Below are 23,927 nucleotides of genomic sequence, written 5' to 3'. Positions count from 1 at the left end.
GACAGTTGTTCCATGTGATAACTTTCATAAGCTAATGAACTCCACAAAGGCTCAGAAACATAAATTTCAATAACTGACCTAATAGCTTTCCAGAAAGTTATGAAACTGGACATTAGTATAAAACTGGATAACTAGATAGAAGAAATGTATCTACAGGTATATATGAAATGGCTGTTGACTTATAGGATAGGGCAGATACATTAATACAGAATAGAAATATTTACCTAATTGAATGGAACATCTAGTTACATTGCTACCAAAATATAATAATTTTCTTATCTATTGTTTCTCTGTTCTAAAATTGTTTCCACACCGTGTTAAAATACCATGATTCATTCATTTACATTTTAGACAAAGTAAGAGTGACATTATTCTTCCTTTTGTGACCCTCCTGAATTACAGCTATAAAACCTGACCTGCAAAAGTCTAGACAACTGCTAGATGTCAGCAAATTTCTGCATTGCTTTGCTGCCAGTTAGTAGTCATCCAAATTTGGCATTTGAATATTACTAATGCTTCTCTGACTTGCTTTCCTTTCTGCAAGGATTTCTTACATTTTTTGAGAAGTGTGGATACCTTTAGTACAATGCTTTTGCTTTTTGAAGAAGTTACCCTCTTAGGTTTAGTAGCTGACTCATGCTTAACTTCAACCAGCCTTACAAGAGTGCACACATTTGGTAGTAGTTTCGTTCTATGAACTGATCCAATAAGCTGATCTTTCCAATATCTATTCTAAAATAAATAAATGGAATAAAGGGATAAGCAGATTCATGTATATTATTCTACTGTGTTGTAATATTATTGGGGCAATTGTCTGGCCTGTTACATTTCCTTTTAACTCATGTTTTTCCCCCCAGGAAAGCTGTACAAGAGCAAATGGGAAGCAGGGTACCATTGTCTTCATCTGGCCAAAGAATGAGTGCCAAAAGTACATACTGACAGTGCCTTGCCTTCAGATCTTCTCCATCTCTTGAAACATGTTGATGGGATAACAAGAAAAAATATGCATGCGTAGGTCTCTGAGAGATTGTGTGAGGGCACCAAGCCATTAAAATGGTTTAACTGTAAGGCACAGGTGTCAAACTTGCCGCATCACATGATGTGTCACGACGTATCATGACTTTTTTTTTGCATTGCCAGATCTGGGGTGAGATGGGCCTCCGCATGATGCAACCAACCTGCAGATCAGCAGTTTGACACCCCTGCTGTAAGGAGTCCTGGTACCCTTCTTTATAGGTCTGTTGTAATAGTTTTCAAGACTCATTTTGGCATTTGTAAATATTGTGGTTGTTATTACAATTATTATTTTCTGGTTTACTAAGAAAGTAAGACCTTAGCATTATTACAGTCCAAAGTACCAGACTGAGAAAGGTTGCTGTAAATCAAGCAAATATATTAGAAACCTTCAAGTTTCATTGTCTCTTAAGCTATCAGCAAATCCATTCATTGTTTATAAAAATAGTTTTTTAATTATCTATTATTCTCAATATTTTCCTGCTTGCTTAAAAATAGCCTCTATACTATTTTTCTGAAAGAACAATGAAAAATCTAATAATACTAGAAAGGAAGTGATATTTAACAGGAAATATATTGTGACTGGAAATATTATTGCAATAAATGTTTAAATAATTCCTATCTTCAGTCTATTCAGAAAAGTATCTAGATTCCATTATTTTCATTTCTAAATAACTACCATTTATAATTATATATTTGTATGTCATGCCTCAGTCTACTGTGGAATGGTATGATGGGAATATTGCATTATTAACAGAAGAGCACTATAAGACTATCACCATTGATTTTTAATGAGTCTATTCGAGGATCATAGCCAAAAAGTACATTATCATAAAACACCATAATTATCTACGTTAGCCATTCAGTTAAAAAGAAGAATCCACCAAAAAGTTTTGTTTTTGTTTTTTTGAGGCAAGAGTTGTGGCTAGCTGTGAGTTCTAGTCCCACCTTAGGCATGAAAGTCAGCAGGGTGAACTTGGGCCAGCCTTTTTCAGTCCAAAATCACCTTACAGGGTTGTTGCTATAAAGAAAATAGGAGGAAGAAGGAATATTAGTTATGTACACAGCCTTGAATTATCTAAAAGTAACAAAGGCCAGATAAAAATCTAATAAATAAATAAAAATAATATAGAGAATTTCTTTTGACTTAAAACTATTTTCAGGTAAATATTTTTACTGCTTTCACCAGCTCTTTCCTATGTCTGTAAAAACAATACAATATTTAGAGTAATTTAAAAATTAGAGCCGTTAGTACATGCAATAAACTTCACAGATGATTGGTGGTCAATACAGTGATATTACCAGTTACACTAACATATAAATAATGCAGACAGAATGAACATAACTACAGAAAATTATTTACATACGGATAAACATGCAGATTCATACATAAACTCAAGTCAGGATTGAAGTTTCTTTCTTGTATCTCTCACCCTTTCATTCATACTCTAAGAGCTGAATATCTGATATGGGACAAGATTCAGCATTACTCAAATAAAAAAAATATTTCATTCCTCTTCTTCCTTTCAAATTTGGTCCCTGCAGTTGGACTCTTCTCCAAAAGAAATTGAGTAAATGTGGAATGCTTCAAACAGTAATGGGTTAATTCTTATTACTGATGGGAAGATGAAGACTACTGCATTTGTGTGACAGGCTAATTAATTAATAGCCTCTTCCTTGTGAGCATCCCAATCTCATTGGTCAAAGACATACTAAATATTCATGGGCAGGTTGAGGAAATGAATCAGAGCAGATTTTTTTTAAGAAGGTCAGATTCAGTATGGCTAGAAATCTATTTAGTACCTCTAAGATGCAGCTATTTACATTTTCTACTCTTGTTCAAGCCAGAGCTTATTGAAGTTAGAGTTGCAGCCAGCAGGGACTTCCTCTGCCTTCAAAGTTGAAGCAAAAGATCTGCTGGGCTTGGAGCTTCAGATTTTAGAGGAAGAGAAATTAATTTTGCAAGTGCTTACCCTTCCTGACTCCAAAAATACCTAATGCATGATCAGTGGTTGCTCTAAGAATTCTCTGTAATGTCATCATATCTGATTCTACCTGTGAGCACATGGGATACAGGTGATGGGTCATAATGACAGGGCCTATTCAAACAGATTGATATATCACAATGTATCAAATCAAATCTCTACTATGGTCAAAGACCAGCATAAGGCGGGTGGGGTACAAGAAACTAAAAGGCATAAAATTATAAAATTTATAAAATTATAAAATTATACATAAAGGCATAAAATTAGAAATAAAAAGCTAAATATAAAGATGATCAAAAAAGAGTTTAAAAGAAAGGGTATGATCTGTAGGGAAACACAACAAATCTATCATAATACAGAGCATTCTATAATGACATACTGGGTGCTCTTTAAAAATAGTTATCTTCTGACAAATTTTAAGTGCAGCTGCACAGAACCTGGCAACACTGTATGTTGTGGTGGGGTTGGTATCTGAGAGTAGCAAGGAAGTGTAGAATTGTCCTATGTATGGAGTGTCATTCCCTCCCATTTATGTTCCCCAAAAACTGATATTCAAACAGTAATTGATTCCAGTCCTGAAACTAAGGTTTAGTCAGCATGACCAATAGTACTAACTTTATCATATATGAATTTATCCAATCCCTTTCTGAAGCAAATTCATAATGATGAATAAGCTGTTGGTTAAAAAGTAACATCTCTTAGCAGTTACAATATAGTAACTTGCCACCTACATAAAGTATATCTCAACCAAATAGTAGCTAGGATAGTCAGTCAATAGAGTCATATTTATTGCTGCTTTTAAAAAGATTGTTCAATAGGAACAAACAAAGGCATCTACTAGAAAAAATGTACCATTCTCAGTTTTAAAGTACATTTGACAGAGTCATTACACTTTTTTCACTTCAGGTAAAAGAACACTTTTAGTGTTCTTCTTAGATTGTTTTCTAAAAACCCATTTAGTAAATTAATAAAAGATGAGGAATGACAAGGATGGTAGCACCAGAAGAGCCATTAAAACACCCACAGAGAAAAAATGCTACAAGGAATCTATTTGCAAAATATTACTAAGATAGGACAAACATTACGTGCTTAATAAATTCAATCTTTTTAGTCATTGTCTAGAGGCCATAGAACAAGAACAGGAAAAAAAACCGTGTACAATTTCCTATTATTTGAAATGAGAAATACACGGAAACTTATAATTATCCACTGTGGTTTACAGCATCTTTAAGAGTCATCCAACTATAATTGGGCCAAAATAACAGTATGAGGATAGTTTTATTTCACTTTATGGTGGCTGAGAAACTTCATAAAGAAACTATATCACTTATCAGATAATGGCCTCTCAATTTTTCCCCTTTTCTCTCTCTCTCCTTCGCTCCCTCCCTCCTGGTGCTGACTTAATTCATTTGGCTTTCTGTAACACTTGCTATAGATGCTGGAACGTTACTTTTTCAGAAAGTGTACTTATTCCATGAGTCAGCTCTAGATCTAGGGTTGCAGATTTACTAGCTTCCTGTTGTGATTCAGGGTCAGCCTGTGGGTTCGGCAGTTGGGTCAGACGACTCAGAGGAGGAGGAGGGGGGTGTTGAAGAGCTTGCTGATGATGGCCTTGAGGCTCCGCAGAGCCCTCAGCCAGGCCCCTCCCACCTGGTCACGACGGAGACCCAGCTGTGTGAGCCTGACAGCGTGGATGAAGATGACCCACAGCTGGCCCTGTTCAAGGACGCCCGACGCAGGAGGCAGTCAATCAGGAGTAAACAGAGGAAGGCAATGGGGCACCTCGGAAGGAGGCAGAGAGAAGCCACGCCCTGAACTGTATAAAAGGGGAATGTGTGGGAGGGCTGGTTTGCTGAAGGCAACCGCTTGAATAGTCCTGTTTCATGGTTGGTGTCTGTTTTATGTTAATAAATTTGGCAGGCTTTATTCCAGCCTCTTGCTGTTTGTAAAGGGGTTGTCCCTGCTTTTTCTGCAGGGCCGGTAGCAGGCTGGTACAGAACACTTCCTTCAATATATTAATTTAGATCAGTGATTCAATTCAGCTGTAAACAGGGCTTTTTTTTCTCATAGAACGCTCAGAACGGAGTTCCGGCACCTTTTTTGGATAGAACCTTGTAGGGTAGGCAAGGCAGGTTATATGACATGTGTGAGTTCCGGCACCTTTTTCTTTTACAAAAAAAGCACTGGCTGTAAGTATAGTGAAGAGAATTGGAGAATGATGGAGGGTTATAGGGAGATTTTAAAAGTAAAAGTACAGTACAAATTTCTCTTTTCATCATTTTTTTAATTTAATACATATGGTCCTGTTTTATTTTTGAATTTTGTATATTGTTGAGGTCTGATTATTATACATTGTACAGTAGTAAAAGTCAATGTAGAGTAAGAACTGACATAAGAACAAAGCTCAACTTCATATGTGCATATCATTTTCTTAAGGGAAACAAATTCAGAATAAACAAACATGATTGAATAAATCCGCATAGAATTACATGCTGCTTTGTTCTGCTTTTAATTGTATAAAGGCCCAAGTTAAGTTTACTTTCCCTAATGCAAGCTCTCTCATTTGATTTCTGTGACCCTAGCATCTTAGATCTGCTTCTTTTTTTCCACATTTCCGTTTAAGAGCAGAAGAGAAATATAGAGAAATATAGTCTTTGAACACTAGGAAGCTACATACCTAGATCCAGGAATAAAATCAAAGTGAGAAAGAAATTACCGTATATACTTGAGTATAAGCCGAATTTTTCAGCCCACTTTTTGGGCTGAAAAATTCCACTTCGGCTTATACTCCAGTCAACAAAAAAACTTACCGAGGACTTGTGCGCGGCCGAGGCTTTGGAGCTTCCGGGATCGCGCGCACCTCTCCCAAGCCACCGCCGTCCGGAGACCTGCCGAAGTTTGGGGAGGTTTGGGGAGGTGCGCGCGAACCTCCCCAAACCTCCCCAAACGAAGCCGGGTCTCCGTTCCTCTGCGCCCTGCCTGCCTGCTTCTTTCCACAGCGGAAAGAAGCAGGCAGGCAGGGGGCGGAGGAACGGAGACCCGGCGACGTTTGGGGAGGTTTGGGCGCCTCCCCAAATATCCCCAAACGTCGCCGGGTCTCCGTTCCTCTGCGCCCTGCCTGCCTGCTTCTTTCCACAGCGGAAAGAAGCAGGCAGGCAGGGCTCGGAGGAACGGAGACCCGGCGACGTTTGGGGAGGTTTGGGCGCCTCCCCAAACCTCCCCAAACGTCGCCGGGTCTCCGTTCCTCTGCGCCCTGCCTGCCTGCTTCTTTCCACAGCGGAAAGAAGCAGGCAGGCAGGGCTCGGAGGAACGGAGACCCGGCGACGTTTGGGGATATTTGGGGAGGCGCCCAAACCTCCCCAAACGTCGCCGGGTCTCCGTTCCTCCGCCCCCTGCCTGCCTGCTTCTTTCCGCTGTGGAAAGAAGCAGGCAGGCAGGGCTCAGAGGAACGGAGACCCGGCGACGTTTGGGGAGGTTTGGGCGCCTCCCCAAATATCCCCAAACGTCGCCGGGTCTCCGTTCCTCTGCGCCCTGCCTGCCTGCTTCTTTCCACAGCGGAAAGAAGCAGGCAGGCAGGGGGCGGAGGAACGGAGACCCGGCGACGTTTGGGGAGGTTTGGGCGCCTCCCCAAATATCCCCAAACGTCGCCGGGTCTCCGTTCCTCCGAGCCCTGCCTGCCTGCTTCTTTCCGCTGTGGAAAGAAGCAGGCAGGCAGGGCGCAGAGGAACGGAGACCCGGCGACGTTTGGGGATATTTGGGGAGGCGCCCAAACCTCCCCAAACGTCGCCGGGTCTCCGTTCCTCCGCCCCCTGCCTGCCTGCTTCTTTCCACAGCGGAAAGAAGCAGGCAGGCAGGGCTCGGAGGAACGGAGACCCGGCGACGTTTGGGGATATTTGGGGAGGCGCCCAAACCTCCCCAAACGTCGCCAGGTCTCCGTTCCTCCGAGCCCTGCCTGCCTGCTTCTTTCCGCTGTGGAAAGAAGCAGGCAGGCAGGGCGCAGAGGAACGGAGACCCGGCGACGTTTGGGGATATTTGGGGAGGCGCCCAAACCTCCCCAAACGTCGCCGGGTCTCCGTTCCTCCGCCCCCTGCCTGCCTGCTTCTTTCCGCTGTGGAAAGAAGCAGGCAGGCAGGGCGCAGAGGAACGGAGACCTGCCGACGTTTGGGGAGGTTTGGGGAGGTGCGCGCGCACCTCCCCAAACCTCCCCAAACGTCGGCAGGTCTCCGGACGGCGGCGGCTTGGGAGAGGTGCGCGCGATCCTGGAAGCACCGAAGCAAGTCCTCGGTAAGCTCCGGGAGGTCACTTGCTTCGCGTCTCCTGAGGGAAGGGGGGGCGACTGGAGCAGGCGTGTTTCCTCGCCTGCTGGGCACCGCGATTTGCCCGGGGAACGCGCGGGCCCCGAATAGCAGCGTGGAGCGAGGAAGCGGACAGCCAGGGCTTCCCGGAGAGCCAAGGCCACACAGGGTATTCCTGTGTATTCAGGCTTGCAAAATGGCGGATCGAGCCTCTGCTGGCGGCAGAGGCTTGCAGAACGGCGGATCGGCTTATACTCGAGTCAACAACTTTTTCCAGTTTTTGGGGGTGAAATTGGGGGTCTCGGCTTATACTCGAGTCGGCTTATACTCAAGTATATACGGTAATTTGGCCTATTCATTGCCCAGAAAAGCAAGGCTTGCCTGTCATACTGCTTAACAGAAAGAACACCCAGTGTTGGATTGAAATCAAAATAAGAAAGAGTCCTATAGTCGGGCACCAGATAACTAAACAGGAGACATTTATTGGTACCTAAAAAAAACATTCAGTGAGGGAAGAACATCTTGCATTGCTTATTCTTTGACACTTTGTTTTGAATTTTGAGAACCAACCATGTTTTCCATCTATAATTTTGGCTTCTAATAATTATCTTTGCCACCTCCATTTTTAAACTAACATGAGTGAAGATATTTGAAAGATAATATTCTGAAATGCAGAATGAAAATATAGTAAAATAGTGGTCATCGCTAATGTTTTACTGGTCGTTTTATCCCTACTAAGTTTTCTTTCCATTAGTTAAATAACAACAATTTTCTTCTCTTTCTTACGTTTATACTGTCCTTTTTGACTTCATAAAATAAACCTTTTCCTTTATATTTCATAGATGCTGCTATTGAAATACTTACTGATTTTATTCATATTTGTGAAAAAGCATCGAATTTTTGCTGTGCAATATTCAAAGATAGCTGAATCTTTCTTTGTAAGCATTCTTTCCATTAACCTGCAGTTAGCTGACTTAGAAAACCTGAAATAAATCAGCATCCATATTAACTTGATTAACTAAATCAATATCCTGATGCAGTTATTATATGCTGCTTTAATTTTACACATTTACACATTTGTAGTGCTCAGGCAAATATCCAAATACAGGTGATCCTTGGTAATAAGCTTCTGTGCAGTCACATGATCAACATTTGTGTCTTTCTTTGCTGGCTTCCTATACCCAAGTCAATGGAGAAGCCAGCAGGAGGTTGCAAAGGATTATCACATGAAATCCTCCTTTCACAACCCGAGATTGATTCAGTTAGCAATGGCAATTAGAAATACTAATGTCCATTGCTAAGTAGCATGGTCACATGACCCTGCACTTTACAAACACATCACTTAGTGACAAATTACAAACCAATTATCATTGTAAAGTGTAGCAAATATATTACCGTATGTGGGTAGATTGTGATGAACATCTTATAGTGGAGTTAAATAAATCTGATAAGAATACCTCACATCAGTGGCGTAATTTATCTTTCTTTTTAAGTGATACAAAGTTATCTGCATCAATTAAGTCCTTGTTAGGAATCAACACATGCAAGTTCTATTAAGAGTCTCTTAGGATTCATAAGTGTTCATTTAGGGCCACTAGATCATGTTGTAAAAACTGTCCTTTAAAACTAAGAAACCCAACAAATTATATTTGCATAACATGCTCCAAACTGAGTTTTGCAAGAATGTTGTAAAAGAGTAAGTTGATTTATAAGCATGATATATCAGATATTCTTACTATTTGTAAAAATATTTGTAAAATTATAGCTTTTTGGAAATCCATCACCACAACTTCAACCTATAAAGTATGCTACATAAACAGTTGCTTAAAACACAGTATTATGCTGCTTTATAACTGTAATAAAATTTATACATGTAGCCATCCATGAATCCATGCATTCATGAATCCACCCATATATCCATCCATCCATCCATCCATCCATCCAAAAGCAGTGGGGCCTAGTGAAAGTCACAGTTTACAATCATAAATCTAAATGAAATAACTGTTAGAACAGAATTGCTATCACACTTAACTGAGCTTTTGAATCAATTTTTTCCTGTTGGTTGCTTGGTTTTCTCACCATTGTTCTGATGTCAGAACAGAACCTCGCCTTGGTGCGTAGGGAGTATTTATGGGAATTTATACAATGATTCCATTTTGCTGGGCACTACTCATCTGATTCAGTGGCAGCCAGCCAGACCTTTTCTTTTACAATGACACAAAGGTTTTCATCCTTGCTTTAGAGTGGGAAGCCTTTCACATTGTTGTGGATAGTTTATAGAAGCATGTCTCTTGTACTATTTAATATTTAAATCAACTTCATGCATTACAAAATTTCTAAATGTAAACATGTTTCTCTGAAGAAACCACTACTATTAATGTGTGTTTCATAATAACTCCATTTTTGCATAGCTTATTTTGCACGAATAAAAAACAAATGTTATGATTTAGATATAATATCTACATGTGAGTCACATGCTATTGTTTATATAAAAAATATTACGTAAGGTTTTTTTGCAGGATTCAAAACTGCTAAGAATCATTAGCAATTGGAAAACATTTGTTAGAAGCAGATAACTTGACAGGAACATCCTATTATAAATTGCAGTGCACATCTCACTGCTCCTCCTGCATTTCTAATGCTGCTTCTTTGGCCTCGCTGTTTATATTATTATTTTCATCACTTATTAACCTTTGACTCATAGAATGAGTTCACAGATTATGAGAAATCCATGGAATATGTTAACAAATAAGTTCTACAATATCTGTGTCTTACTAAGGACTTTTCCACAGTGCATTCTTCAATCACTTCCCTTCCTATGTATGAACTGGCTGGACTTGTTAGAATAGAGCTGAAAGGGACCTTGGAGGTCTTTTAGTCCCACCTTCGAGGTCTTTTAGTCTTTTAGTCCTCAAGCAGGAGAACCTATACCATTTCAGACAAGTGACTGTCCAGTCTCTTCTTAAAGACCTCCAATGATGGAGCACCCACGATTTCTGAAGGCTTTGCTTTGGTCATGACAATGGCTTGGTGTTTAAGCTTGGTTTTCCATATCCTTTCCCCTTTCTGGAGGGAGGGAGAAAGAAAGGAAAGCAGTTACTTGGGCTAGGAGAGGAAAGTGGCAGAATTTTTATCATTTTCAGCTGCGTACACAATAAAAAACCAAGGCAGGCCTGTTATTTCACTCTTCTAACAATGAATTTGTAAAACAAAGAAAATACCCAGCTTTTCACCATTCCATTGGTAGACTTGTGAAAAACAACAACTGAAAAGATTACTTTTGATGTGAAACCAGAAAGGACAGGCGGAAGGTGGTGGAGAAGCAGGTGGGCGTGCATTTGTGTCCTTGAGAAATGATGTGTCGGGTGTGCTTGTTCTGGAATAAGCTGGAAGTGTAGACCCGCCCTGAACCTCTGATTAGAAATTACATTCACAATTAAGTGATGTGCAACATAACGAAATATGTTTGGGTATCATTGGTTAAAAATGCACAAGGAGAAAGGAGAAAGGAGGATTTTGCTGAAAGAGTTCCTTGCTAAGAATTGGGGGAGGTAAAAACCACTTTCTATTTTTAATTTATGCTTTAACCCCTGGATGCATGTGTCCTCCTGCAACCGATAGGCTAGAATTTAAGTCTGCCAGTTGCCTAGGATCTGTAAACCTATTTGCCCTTCAGACCATTAATTTGTTACAAAAGAAAAGCCCATTCATGTCTCCTTAGATGCAACTATATGACATATAGTAAGGCCTATATTCTGGGAAATGACGTGTACGTTTATTCTTTTAGTTTCAGTAAAATGCAAATGTTCTATACGACAGTACTGCAGCAAGAAAATGCTAAGAAGGATTCAATTAGAATATATTTAGGCCTTAATCTTTCTCCTGTTAAATGTTTCACAGGAAAAGGTATGAAGGGTATGGAAAGAATTAAATATAAAGACACACCCAGAGATATACACGCTACTATAAAGAAACAGGAAAGGACCTAATTATATTTTCTGCTTTCTGAAGGAGACACAGTAGGTTCCAGTAAACCAGATTAAAAAAGAAAGAAAAGTTGTCAGGCACTTACGGACACAACTATAGACTGAAAATCATGCTTTCCGGGAATATTGTTATATGTATTCCCCACTATAAACAACATTTGTTTTCATATCTAGTTCCAGAGTTTTACAAGAGGGCTGGGGCAGAAGATAGAGCAAAAGGTGAGATTAACAATTGTAACAGAACAGGACTATCAGTGTTTTCCTATCAGAAAATAAGCTTCTGGTATAATGCAAATAACTGTTTGATTAGGATTGTTTGCTACAAGAAAAATTATTTCAGATTAGACATTAAACATTTGCTAATAGCATATATTAGTTAAAAATATGCAGTGAACAAGACTCAGGAACATCTGAAAACCATATTTAGTTTGTATTGTGGCAGTCTTTCCTCATCCTGAAAAGCTCACCAAATTTTTGTCCATTGTATCAATATTGTGTATTTGTATGTATTGGGTGCTGCTTTCCTTTCATTTGGGGGAAACACAAGACTTATAACATTGGAAAAATTATTTTTCATTCAATTTCATATATTAAAGGCAAATCTGTTTGCAAAAATTTTTAAAATTTAATTGGAAATACACATCCTTCCAACCTTTCAGCAAGCAATGAAAAAATGCAAAAGAAAATTTATTATGGGTTTGGGCATGTCCAGCACAAATATTCTTGGCATGCCCAAAGCATGTTCTGCAAGAGAAAGCTTGGTCTGAGCACATTCAGAGTAAATAGTCTACGCATGCACAGGACATATTCTGGAAAGGTAAATGTCACTAAGTAAAGGGGACATGCTTTATATGCTCTGGCATACTTGCAGAGATCACATTTGACATTTACTTTTTGAAGACCTGCATGCTTTTGAAAAATAAAAGGCTGTAATTTTGATGTTGGCAACCCAGGACTTTAAGAAAAGAGCTTAACATTCTACAACTCTTTTTACATCATTGGAGATACTCTTCAGTATCTTCTAGGGTGCAGCCTCCATGAAAAGAATATCAAATGATGACTATCTCTTATAAAATCTAATCATTTTTTGATAAATGGAAACATTGTTTTTTCAAGCAGATCTTTGTCTGCCATAAGCAGTATTCCAATTTTCATTAAGCAGCAGTAGAACATGAGAACAACATAATGAAATGGTGAATAGCCCCCTATAGGGCGTGTAAAGGACCTCTGATAGGTAAGCGATTGGTTTTTATTTCTTACATCAATATAGGTAGTTCTCGACTTACGACTACAATTGAGCCCCAGACTTCTGTTGCTAAGCGAGACAGTTGTAAAGTGAATTTTGCCCCATTTTACAACTTTTCTTGTCATAGTTGTTAAGTGAATCACTCCAGTTGCTATATTAGTAATAGGGTAGTTGAATCTGGCTTCCCTGTAGACTTTGCTTGTCAGAAAGTCGCAAAAGGTGATCAAATGATACTAGGACATTGTAACCATGATAAATACATGCCAGTTATCAGGTGCCTGAATTTTGATCACATGACCATAGTGATTTTGCAACTGTCATTAAGTGTGAAAAACAGTCATAAGTCACTTCAGTGTTGTTGCAACTTTGAACCGGTCATTTCCACACGGTCTTTTAGTTATGTTGAACTATGAAACTAATCTAAACATTGATTATCTACCTGGTCATGTAAGAAATTACAGGGTGCAGAAATTATTATTTCAAAACAAAAGAAAACATGATAAAAAGCTACCCAAGAAACAGGTCAAGACCTAGCACTCAGGACAAGAGGCTTATAAAAAGGTAAAGGTTCCCCCGCACATGTGTGCTGTTCGTTTCCAACTCTAGGGGCCGGTGCTCATCTCCGTTTCAAAGCCGAAGAGCCAGCGCTTGTCCGAGGACATCTCCGTGGTCATGCGGCTGGCATGACTAGACGCCAAAGGCGCACGGAACGCTGTTACCTTCCCACTGTAGTGGTCCCTATTTTTCTACTTGCATTTTTATGTGCTTTCGAACTGCTAGGTTGGCAGAGGCTGGGACGAGTAACAGGTGCTCACTCTGTTACGTGGCACTCGGGATTCGACCCGCCAAACTGCTGACCTTCTAGTCTTGATAAATTCCAAGGGTCAGTTCCATAGAAATAAAATATTATGTTCTGCCTAGATTAGCTCTAATAGCCTGATCTCATATATATTACATAATTTTTCCAAAGAAACATAAAACATGTTAGAGAAAAAAGGAGAAACTGCACTTATTCCATTTGGGTTATTATGCTGTAAGTAGAAGACCACTTCTCTGAATTTTAATGTTGCTATGTTTATTGAGTAAACATTTGATCTAAGATATTCAATCTGCTACTTGATTTTTTTTTTGTTATCTATTTCATATCAAACTCATGAGAATGGAAACCTGGTTATACGATAAAGTTCCTCTTTTACCATATTGCAAAAAGCTGGGACTGGCTGTATCAGGCAACAAGATGAAGTAGCTATATCAAGCAGACAAATTTACAGGAAGAAAGTAATGTTCCAATGGAGCAACAAGTTTTAATGTGATAGCTTTAGCATTGAAGCATTTCATACAACACTTGAATCAGCACAGTGCCCTGAGACAACACTAGGAATAACTGAGGGAATATTATAAATATTTTGTAATATTTGTAATATTCCTTAAAAGGAACCTGAAGTAAGCCAGTTTGAATGTCTATGGCACTTTTATCTTACTATCTTCACCTTACCATTTAAATGGTGGGATGTTTTGCTTTAATTTGCTTTGCATTATTTTTAGCAAGGCAAAGACAGCATTCTCCTCACAGTAGTATGCGTAGAAATGTAATGGGTGTTCAGCTTTGTTATTAGGCAGTAACATGACAAATACTATAGTGTTTGTCATTGCGTGGAATTGCCTCCTAATGATTACACAACCATTGTAGTCTTGCCAACTTCTTTTTGAACGGAGCTCCGTTTACACCTGGATGTACAAGCACATTATGTTTAGTAAGGAAACCGTCCAATCTTTGTATATGCAATAGGAGTCAGGCTATCAAAACTGATTTTGCTTTTCAACTGAGAACTCTACAGACATGAAAAATAATTTGAAAGTAAATTAATAAAACACGGAGTGTAAGCAAGCCACTAGTAAGTTTATTTGAATATTGTTCCGTAGGTTATACTGCTTACTTTAGGTTCTAATATGCCAAGTTTAGACACAGAAGGGAGCGTGTGCTTAACTATAATCTTTTCGGGGTAAGTCCTGCAACATTTCATGCCATATATGGCTTACAAGTGTGATAAAAGGGCAGAGCGATGTCTTCTTCTTGCCTTAATTTTGTCCCCTGGAACCTATAGTCCCGGCTGCACTGCGACCCACCGCACGCAGACAGCCCACCCCTTCTCCCCCGACACCAGGATGGGAAACAAAAACGAGGAGCTTGTAGCAACTCCCCTTCCTCGCTTCTCCTTTCAAGATTCGCTCTGAAGCAGATAACTCTCGGCTTCCATCGGCTTCCGTTCCTCCAGTAGAGGGCACTCCGGCTGATCACAACTACCAGACGACGCGGGCAGCGATTGGCTCCTCCAAGAATTGACGTATAGAGTCGGGGTGGGGAGAGGCGGCGCGAGGAGCGCAACTCAGTGCGTGTGACTGGCCCAGCCCCTCTTTCCTTTCCTCTCTTCTGCTCTCCCGCCGGGCGCCTGAGGGGTTAGTTTCTTAGCGGTTCGGAAGAGCCGCTCTCCTTCTGCAACGGGTCTCCACCGTCGCCGCTCGGGTGCCCGGGAAGCAGCCGCTCCATCCCGCCCATCTCTCGCTCGCCTTTTTTTTTTTGGACTCGGCCGGCTATGACCAAGGAGAAGAAGAAACCGTTCCGCCAGTCTATGGCCGAGTGGCGGCAATTCATCTACGACCGAAACAAGGGAGAGTTTCTGGGGCGCACGGCCAAGAGCTGGGGTAAGGGCGAGTGGCGGGGAGCGGGCAGCCGGAGCCCAGCGAAGGGGAGGACGGGGAGGCGGGACCGGCCGGGTCGACCTGGAGCCCCTGCCGCCTTGGGTAGTAGCCCCGGACAGACGGGGGACCACGAGGCGAGCGCCGAGCTAAAAATAGCCCAAGCGTGACAGCGCGAAGCTGGAGGAGGCGCCTTGAACCCCACCGGAGAGCTGGCTTTGCCTCCCCTCCCCTCCTGGTTCGGCAGGGAGGGGAGGGGAAAAGTGCCCGGGCAGCGCCTCAGCAGATGCGGCGGGCTCCTTGGTCGAAGGCAAGGAGGGTGTTTTCTTAACGCCTGTCCCCATATCTGGCTACCCGCCTTCCTCTTCCTGCTGGCCCCAGTCTGCTGTCGGGGGTTACAAAGGGACCACCCCCTGCCACCCGCAGGCTCCTCCTCCTTCTTGGCAGCCGCGACAGTGTGCGGGGGGGGGGGGACAGTGGCTCCTTCCCCCCCCTCCCCAACGTCTCCCCCAGCGCTAGACACAGAGAAGATTTTCTCCCCTCGCCTGCTTGGCGTTTGGGGAGCTGTTGCTTGCCACGTGCTATAGTACCAGGGGTCTTCAAACTTGGGCCCTTTTATGACTTGTGGACTTCAACTCCCAGAATTCCTCAGCCAGCTTTGCTGGCTGAGGAATTCTGGGAGTTGAAGTCCACAAGTCATAAAAGGGCCCAAGTTTGAAGACCCCTGTGCTACGCAGTTCGAAGATGCCTCCGTCTTGGCTGTGGGAAGCTGGCGCGGATGGAGGGGGAAACCTCCGAAGCTCGACGACGAGCTGCGCGCTTATTTGCCACCGCCTGTTTTCTTTTTCCTCCCGATCGTTCATGTTCAAGCCTGTTTTTTTTCCTTCCCTCGTGTACGTTTGGGACAACGATGCTTTGAATGACCAGCCGTGCTCTTACTTAACAGAAGGGTTTAATATTACAAGCTCTGAAACGCAGTTTGCCCTGGAAACTTTCAACCCTGGTGTGTGGGTGTTGCTTTTAATTAAATTAGTTCTTTGAGAGGAGGAAGGGTAAAATAGGGAAGTTAGAGAAATCTGTAGAAGTAGAGAAGCATGGAATATATATATATATATATATATATATATATATATATATATATATATATATATATATATATATATATATATATATATATATATATATATATATATATATATATATATATATTGGTCTTTTTGTGCTTCAGGCACATGGTCAAAATGATGTGGAATAATTGAAAACAGAACACGTGTATTCTATTGCCAAGACCATCTGTCAGAAGAGTGTTTACTGTGCTGTGGATTTTCATCATTAGTACAGAAATGGGATTCTTTTCTCTTTTTTTAGAAATTGAGGACTAGAAAAGAAATTTCCATTCAGCCCTAGTGACTTCCTTTCCCTGGTTTACCTTAAAAGTGTATGTACTCACAATTGAATGTTGACAAGCAACATAGAGGAATATATGTATATTGATAAATGGTGCACTGTTCATCATTTTAATTATGTATGTATATCAGAATAAATGATATTTCCTTTGTTTATTCCCAGTGGAATATATATCTGTTGCAGGAAAAAAAATAATTAATTAATTGAGTCCTTCGGGAAAGGGCGGTATATAAATCTAAATAAATAAATAAATAAATAATTCTTGTACAGATAAATATTTTAAAACTGTAATGAATTAAATCTTTGAATACTTTATTCTTTTAAATAAAAGTGTTTTCTGATGAAAATGGATTTTCTAAAGGGCATTAAAATGCAGTTAACTTTTTTAATGCATGTCCTTCTGGCAATATGCTTATGGTATGATTTGCTAATTGGCATGCCACCTTGTTTTTGTGTGTGATATCATTCTTCATGCTTAATGTACATTCTATGTACAAATAAAACATTTGAATTAGTCTGTTTTTAAAACTTTGCATGCTAAATTGTAAGCAATTATTTTTTAAATGGAGCTACTATATTTTTCATGTATAAATTATACATGAAGTGAACAAAATTTAGTTGTAAAGAGATATTTACTGCTTTGGCTGTGAAATGAAATATCAAAGGAATATTTTTTTATAGAGGCTAGAGAAAATTGAGAACAAAGCAAATACACACATTACAAAATTTGTTTTGCCTGTGGCCTATAATTATTTCTCTGTGTTATTGATAACTTCAGTATTTGTAAATATTCTCAATTTAGTTACGTGATTATTTAAAAGCCTTTTACTCTCACTATGTAAAAAAACGTGTACAATCTTGTTTATGTCTTATTTAAAAGTAAATCCCAATGAGTTAATGGGTTTTCTTGGATGTAAGTGTATATGGTTTAGAAGCATGAAAGAAATAGAATGCCTGAGGAAAAACATCCCTTCCCCCCACCTTTCTGGTTCTCAAATTTATAAACAATATGCCATCATGAAAATATATGAATCCATAAATGTGTGAAAGTAGGTCTATGATGTTTAATAAGCAGTTTTTCTTTACTCTTCATCTGTCCCTAAATGCTATTATCCAGCTCTTACCTTCCATAGAGTTACCATAGCAGGTAGTTAGGGCAAAATGTATTATACATTTCCCTATGATGTTTGTATCTAGGAGTGAATCCTAAATAATCAGTTCCATCAATTTAATTTAATTTAATTTAATAATTTGATTTCTATACCGCCCTTCTCCCGAAGGACTCAGGGCGGTGAACAGGGCAATACACAATAAAAATCAAATACAAAAATTAAAAAACCATTAAAAAAACCATTAAACATCATGCCCATAAAATCAATACATATTAAGTTAAAAACTAATTTTAAAAACCCAACCCCATCCCGTCAGACCAGGCCAGCTTGTTCGAAAAAGAATGTTTTAAGATCGCGCCGGAAGGAGCAAAGGTCGGGGGCCGTCCGGAGCTCAACCGGTAAGCGGTTCCAGAGGTCTGGCGCGCCCACAGAGAACGCTCTCCCCCTGGGGGCCACCAATTGGCATTCTTTGATCAGCGGCACCCTGAGGAGGCCCTCTCTGTGGGAGCGCACTGGACGGAGGGAAGTTGACGCCGGTCGCAGGTGTTGCCGTAGGTAATCCGGACCCATGCGATGAAGGGCTTTGTACGTCATAGCTAACACCTTGAACCTCACCCGGAGAGCAACCGGTAGCCAATGCAGCTCGCGGAGCAGAGGTGTAACATGGGAGTATCGGGAAACTCCCAAGACGACTCGCGCGGCTGCATTCTGCACCAGCTGGAGTCTCCGGGTGGACCTCAAGGGCAGCCCCATGTAGAGAGCATTACAGTAGTCTAGACGAGAGGTCACGAGCGCATGAGTGACTGTGCGCAAGGCATCCCGGTCTAGATAGGGCCGCAACTGGCGCACCAGGCGAACCTGGGCAAAGGCCCCCCTAGTCACAGCTCCAATATGCTCTTCCAAAGAGAGCTGTGAGTCTAGAAGTACCCCCAAGTTGCGGGCCCTATCTACGGGGGGTAATAGCTCACCCCCCCATGGCCAATGATGGAATAATCGGAATTTCCCGGGATGCCGGCACGAACAGCCACTCAGTCTTGTCAGGGTTGAGTCGAAGCCTGTTCCTCCCCATCCAGACCCAGACCGCCTCCAGGCAACGGGACATCACGTCGAGGGCATCACTGGGGTGGTTTGGGGTCGAAATAAAAAGCTGGGTATCATCAGCATATTGGTGATACCCAACTCCAAAACCACGAATGATCTCACCCAGCGGCTTCATATAGATGTTGAACAGGAGAGGCGAGAGAACCGATCCCTGAGGAACTCCACAAATGAGAGGTCTCAGGGTCGATCTCTGCCCCCCTGCTAACACCGACTGCGAACGTCCCAGGAGGTAAGAGGAGAACCACTGGAGAACTGTGCTTCCCACTCCTAACCCCCTGAGACGTCGCAGCAGGATACCATGGTCGATGGTATCAAAAGCCGCTGAGAGGTCTAAAAGGACTAGGACAGAGGAACAACCCCTGTCCCGAGCCCGCCAAAGATAATTCACCAGCGCGACCAATGCCGTCTCCGTGCTGTACCCGGGCCTGAAACCCGATTGGTACGGGTCTAGGTAGTCAGCTTCCTCCAAGAACAAAGGGAGCTGATGCGCCACCACACTCTCAACAACCTTCGCCAAAAAGCGAAGGTTGGAGACCGGACGATAGTTGTTTAAAATTGCTGGGTCCAAGGCAGGCTTCTTGAGGAGGGGTCTCACCACCGCCTCCTTCAAGGCGGCGGGAAAACTACCCTGACTCAAAGAAGCAGTAATCATTGCCTGGAGCCAGCCTCGTGTCCCATCCCGGGCTGCATAAGTCAGCCAGGAGGGGCACGGGTCCAACAAACACGTGGTGGAGCTCAGCTTCCCCATGATCTTGTCCACTTCTTCAGGGGTCACAGGATCGAACTCTTCCCAGATTACTACTACAATTTACTACTAGGATGGTTGAGAAATCATCCATTTTGATATGAGGACTGGATCTTGAACTTTAGAAATAACCTGATTTACTTTGAATTAGTGGGGCTGCCCAGTCTGATATGATTCCTGAATCAAGAGGGACCTTCACTCCCATAATCTATCATACGGAAAACTCAACTGTTTTTCCCCACACTAGAATAACACAAATGGTTTTGGAAAAACCCAATCATTAAGAATAGATAAGTGTACCAAGCATTATAGGACTATATGATGATTTCAGATTCTTCTACACCAGCCTATAAATGAGAAATAATGTTAAGTTAAAATTCAGATCGTAAGGAAACTTAAAATGCACTGAATGTTTAGTAGTTGCCTTTTACAGAAAGTGCAGTATATGTCATCTTTTTCATGCTGGAGTGTAGTATGTAATCTGTTTCATATGCCTTCCTTTTATTTAATACTTATAAGTTCATATCAGCTTGAGCCAATGTGGGTTGTAATGAATTTTGTAAGAGTTATAATCCAAAATATACGGAGGACACTATTTTGTCACTGTGCCTTGGATTTTAATGCTTCTCTTTTGCTTTTAGTATTGCCATGAGGAAGGTTTGTATTATTCAAACTCAGTAACCTAATTAATTTAAATTGTAGTTAGTGGTATAATCGGGTTTATAAGATTTTGTTTTCTTTAGTGATAATCAAGATTACCCACAGTTTAACAATATTTTAATATCCTTGAGAAAGATTCTTATAACTGTGTTGTAATAAAAAGATATGATTTTGCATTATTATTACATCATTCCGATTCTTACTGAAATTCAGTTTCTATAAAACTGTGGACCTAGAGTAGGTACAGTGATTGGCAGAATGTATTATACTTACCTGTTAAATCTTGCTGTATTACAGATAGTCCTCAACTTGCAACCATTCATTTAAACTTCAAAATTACAACGGCACTGGAAAAAGTGTGACCATTTTTCACACTTACAACCGTTACATCCCTGTGATCATGTGATAAAATTTGGATGCTTGGCATGTATTTATGACAGTTGCAGTGTCCCAGGTCATGTGATCACCTTTTACTACCTTCTGACAAGCATAGTCAATGAAGAAGCCAGATTCACTTCAGTCATGTCACTAAACTGCACTGATTCACTTAACAACTGTGACAAAGGTCGTAAAATGGGGCAAAACTCTTTTTAACAACTGTCTTGCATAGCAATAGAACTTTTGAGCTCAATTGTGGTTGTAAGTCGAGAGCTACCTGTATTATCAAAACTATAGTCAATGTATCAAAAAAAGAATTAATAAACTTAGCAGTGATAGTTAGAATCACAAGGGTGGAAATGTTGCAAACTGCTCAAGATGAGTTGAAATTCCAAAAAAAGAGACTAAAAGCATAACTGCAAACAATTCTAATGTGAAAAAAATAACAGCAGAATAAACTGAAATAAGTGTGATTGTAACATAGTGGGTATCTGAAACAAAAAAGAACATAAGATGCAAAATAGAAAAAGGAAGAGGACATACAGGTAGCCCCACAACCTTAGATCTGTTAGTAGAGCAAAAGTTCAGAAGGACCTGAGGTTGGAAGAATTTGCCAAGAAAAACGTATTTAAAGATTTCTTTACTTACATTCAAAAGCAATTGGAAAGAAAAGAACAGGATGGAATGGGTTGAAACTTGAGATTGATGAACAAAAATATGGCCAGCTGAATGGCATCTTATTATGGTACTGAAGGAAATAACCTGACCATTGCCAATTATTTTTTAGAAATTCTAAGGAATAGTGAAGTGCCAGATAACTGAATAAGTGGAAACTGTAGATCAGTCAGTCTGACATTAATACTGATAAAAATTCTAGAATATATTGTGAAGATTAACTTTGAAGCACTTTGAAAATAATGAAATTCATAGGTCAGCATAGATTTGTCAAAAAATGACTTACTGCGCTAATGTTATCTTACTTTGTGATTGAACAATTCCCTTAATAGATTGTATGAATTCTGTAAATAAAATATACTGCGTGTTCATTTCATACCAAAGTATTCTGATTTGCAGTTACATTGGCTGTAAATGGCATGACAATTAAATGGTAGCCTGAAAATTATATTCAGGGCTCTTGTCAGTGATTCCTCTTCAAACGAAAGAAGAGCAGAGAGGGGTACCATAAATTTCAGTTCTGGGCTCCCGACTTTTGAATATTTATATTAGAAACAAAACTTATCAGATATGCAGTTGACACAGATGTGACTTAGATGGATAAAACCATAGAAAACAGAAAACACATGACAATCTTAAAAGAATAGAATAGAAGAAATTAAGTTAGAATAACAGAGCTTACCAGAAATAAATATTGATTGTATTCTTAATTTAAGAAAAGAAAAATCTAATTCATGGGTATAGACTGAGATGTGTGGCTTGTAAATTGTTCTTTTGAGAAAGATCGTGGAGAATTAGTTTATTACAGTTTGAATATGGATCAGCAATGTGATGTGGCTGCAAAAAAGAAATGCCATTCTAGATATCTTTAGATAGCAGGACTATATACAAAGTGTCAGATTCTGTACTATGATATTATCTCATTTCAGATTGTAGAACATAAAAAAATAGTTTTACGTTAAGGGCAGATTTTAGTTGAACATTAGAAATGGCACAGTCCTAACCAATTAAGGAAGTAGGGTCCTAGTTACTAAATAGGTTCAGGCAGCCAACTATTATGCATGCTTTCATTTGGGTCTCACCGTGACGAAGTGGTTGATCTAGTTCAGACATGTCAAGCTCGCAACATAATGTGATGTCGCGCGACATATTGGAGCTTTTTCCCCATTGCCAGCAATGGGGGCACGGTTTCCTGGTGATGTGTCCGGCAATTTGACACCCCTGATCTAGTTGGTGCCTTCTAATTATTTGCCTCTATGTTCTCAAAGAGAGAGGTCTGCATTGCCTCAAAATAACCATAATCAGTTTTTAAAAGTTCAGTTATATTGCTGTACTGGATTATTTTGGAAGTATTCCTGAAAGAAATGCAAATGAAAGAAAAGATTTATTTAACTAAATCAGAGAAGAGAAGCAAAGATTTGTATTTAATATGTACAAAATTCTTTGAGAGCTGGATGTTACATTTTCTTCTAGGTTTTGCCACAACTCCTGGACCATGCCATTCAATGGGTGTTTTGGAAATAAATCTCTTGAAGCAGAAATTGCTTGAGGTGTTTCAGGGATAGAACTGTCCTGCAGGCCTGTTTTGACCAGAATGCCTCAAAACCTTTCTGGTTTGAAGGATTTATTTGTGGAAACTACTGAACTGTCCCCAGAACAGAATGTTCTAGAGGCAGACTCTGTTTTTGAATTGACAAATTTTGCACATCCATAATAAGTTACTATTCATGAGATCAGGGTCCTGATTTTATAAGATATGTTTCAATATTTGTCTAAGATCCTACCTAGTGGTTGATTTCTATATTTAAACTTTATGCCTGCTAATTACACAATCTTTTAACAGGCTCAATTTAAAATGTATAAGCTTCTAACCCAGTAACCCCCAACCTTTACGGCTTGGCAGACTGGTGGCGGTAGCGGCGACAGCTGTGGTAGTGGCGAGGAGAGGGGATGGTTTCACGCATGCAAGCGTGCCACTTTCAGAAATGCACCTTCGCCCACATGCACGCTTGCCCACCACTTCCGCTTCCCAGTTCCAAACAGCCCATGGCCCAGCACTGGGCTGCAGACCAGGCCTTGGGGATCCCTGTTCTAACCAACTGCCTATATACTTAAGCTGTGATTCCTGGACAATTTAGGAGACCTAAATAGGAGGAGATACTTGCTGATGAAGCCAGAGAATAAGTCTTAGAAAGCATATATATTATAGACTAGAGATCACTAACCTTTGTTAGTTGGCAGACTAGAGGAAAAGGGAGGGGGGAGCATTTTATATGCATGCACGCGCATGGGGCCATGAGCACACGTGCATTGCAAATGGGGTGGGGCTAGCACCCCTGTGATACTAGCCCTGCCCTATTCTTGCATGGTTCAGCACCTTGTTTCTGCACCCCACGGTGCATCGTTGGCTATTTTTGCACCTTGCAGCACGGCGGTGGCCTGTTTTTGCGCCCTGTGGTGTGGCGTCTCATTTCCCCCTCCTTGAGGTGCAGCGGCAGCCCATTTTTGCACCCTGTGGTGTAGCATCCTGTTTTTGCATGCCACAGCAATAGCACAAGTGAGGGTTTAGTCAGCGTGGCCCGGTGGCCAGTAGGCTAAGGGCCACTACCAGGCTGCGGGCCACAGG

The 23,927-nt window shown here is 40.8% G+C and overlaps 1 protein-coding gene and 1 long non-coding RNA gene across 2 annotated transcripts in view; one reads left to right on the top strand and one right to left on the bottom strand.

Annotated features, from left to right (window-relative positions):
* Positions 1–7,642: 7,642 nt before the first annotated feature.
* Positions 7,643–10,240, bottom strand: LOC310640837. Its single transcript, XR_014492603.1, has 3 exons — positions 10,179–10,240; positions 8,159–8,277; positions 7,643–7,784 (listed from the first exon to the last, which is right to left on the bottom strand). It is a non-coding gene; the product is annotated as an uncharacterized lncRNA (long non-coding RNA).
* Positions 10,241–14,934: 4,694 nt separating this feature from the next.
* The window catches only part of ATP1B3 (ATPase Na+/K+ transporting subunit beta 3), a 31,228-nt gene continuing 22,235 nt past the window's right edge, over positions 14,935–23,927 (top strand). Inside the window, exon 1 of the mRNA XM_083364083.1 lies at positions 14,935–15,229. Within this exon, the coding sequence (XP_083220209.1) occupies positions 15,121–15,229 (109 nt within the window). The 5' untranslated portion in view covers positions 14,935–15,120. The remainder of the gene's footprint in view (positions 15,230–23,927) is intronic.

Source organism: Vipera ursinii (assembly GCF_947247035.1).
Source record: "Vipera ursinii genome assembly, chromosome: 5".
NCBI lineage: Eukaryota > Metazoa > Chordata > Lepidosauria > Squamata > Viperidae > Vipera > Vipera ursinii.
This window is presented reverse-complemented; position numbering and strand designations above follow the sequence as displayed.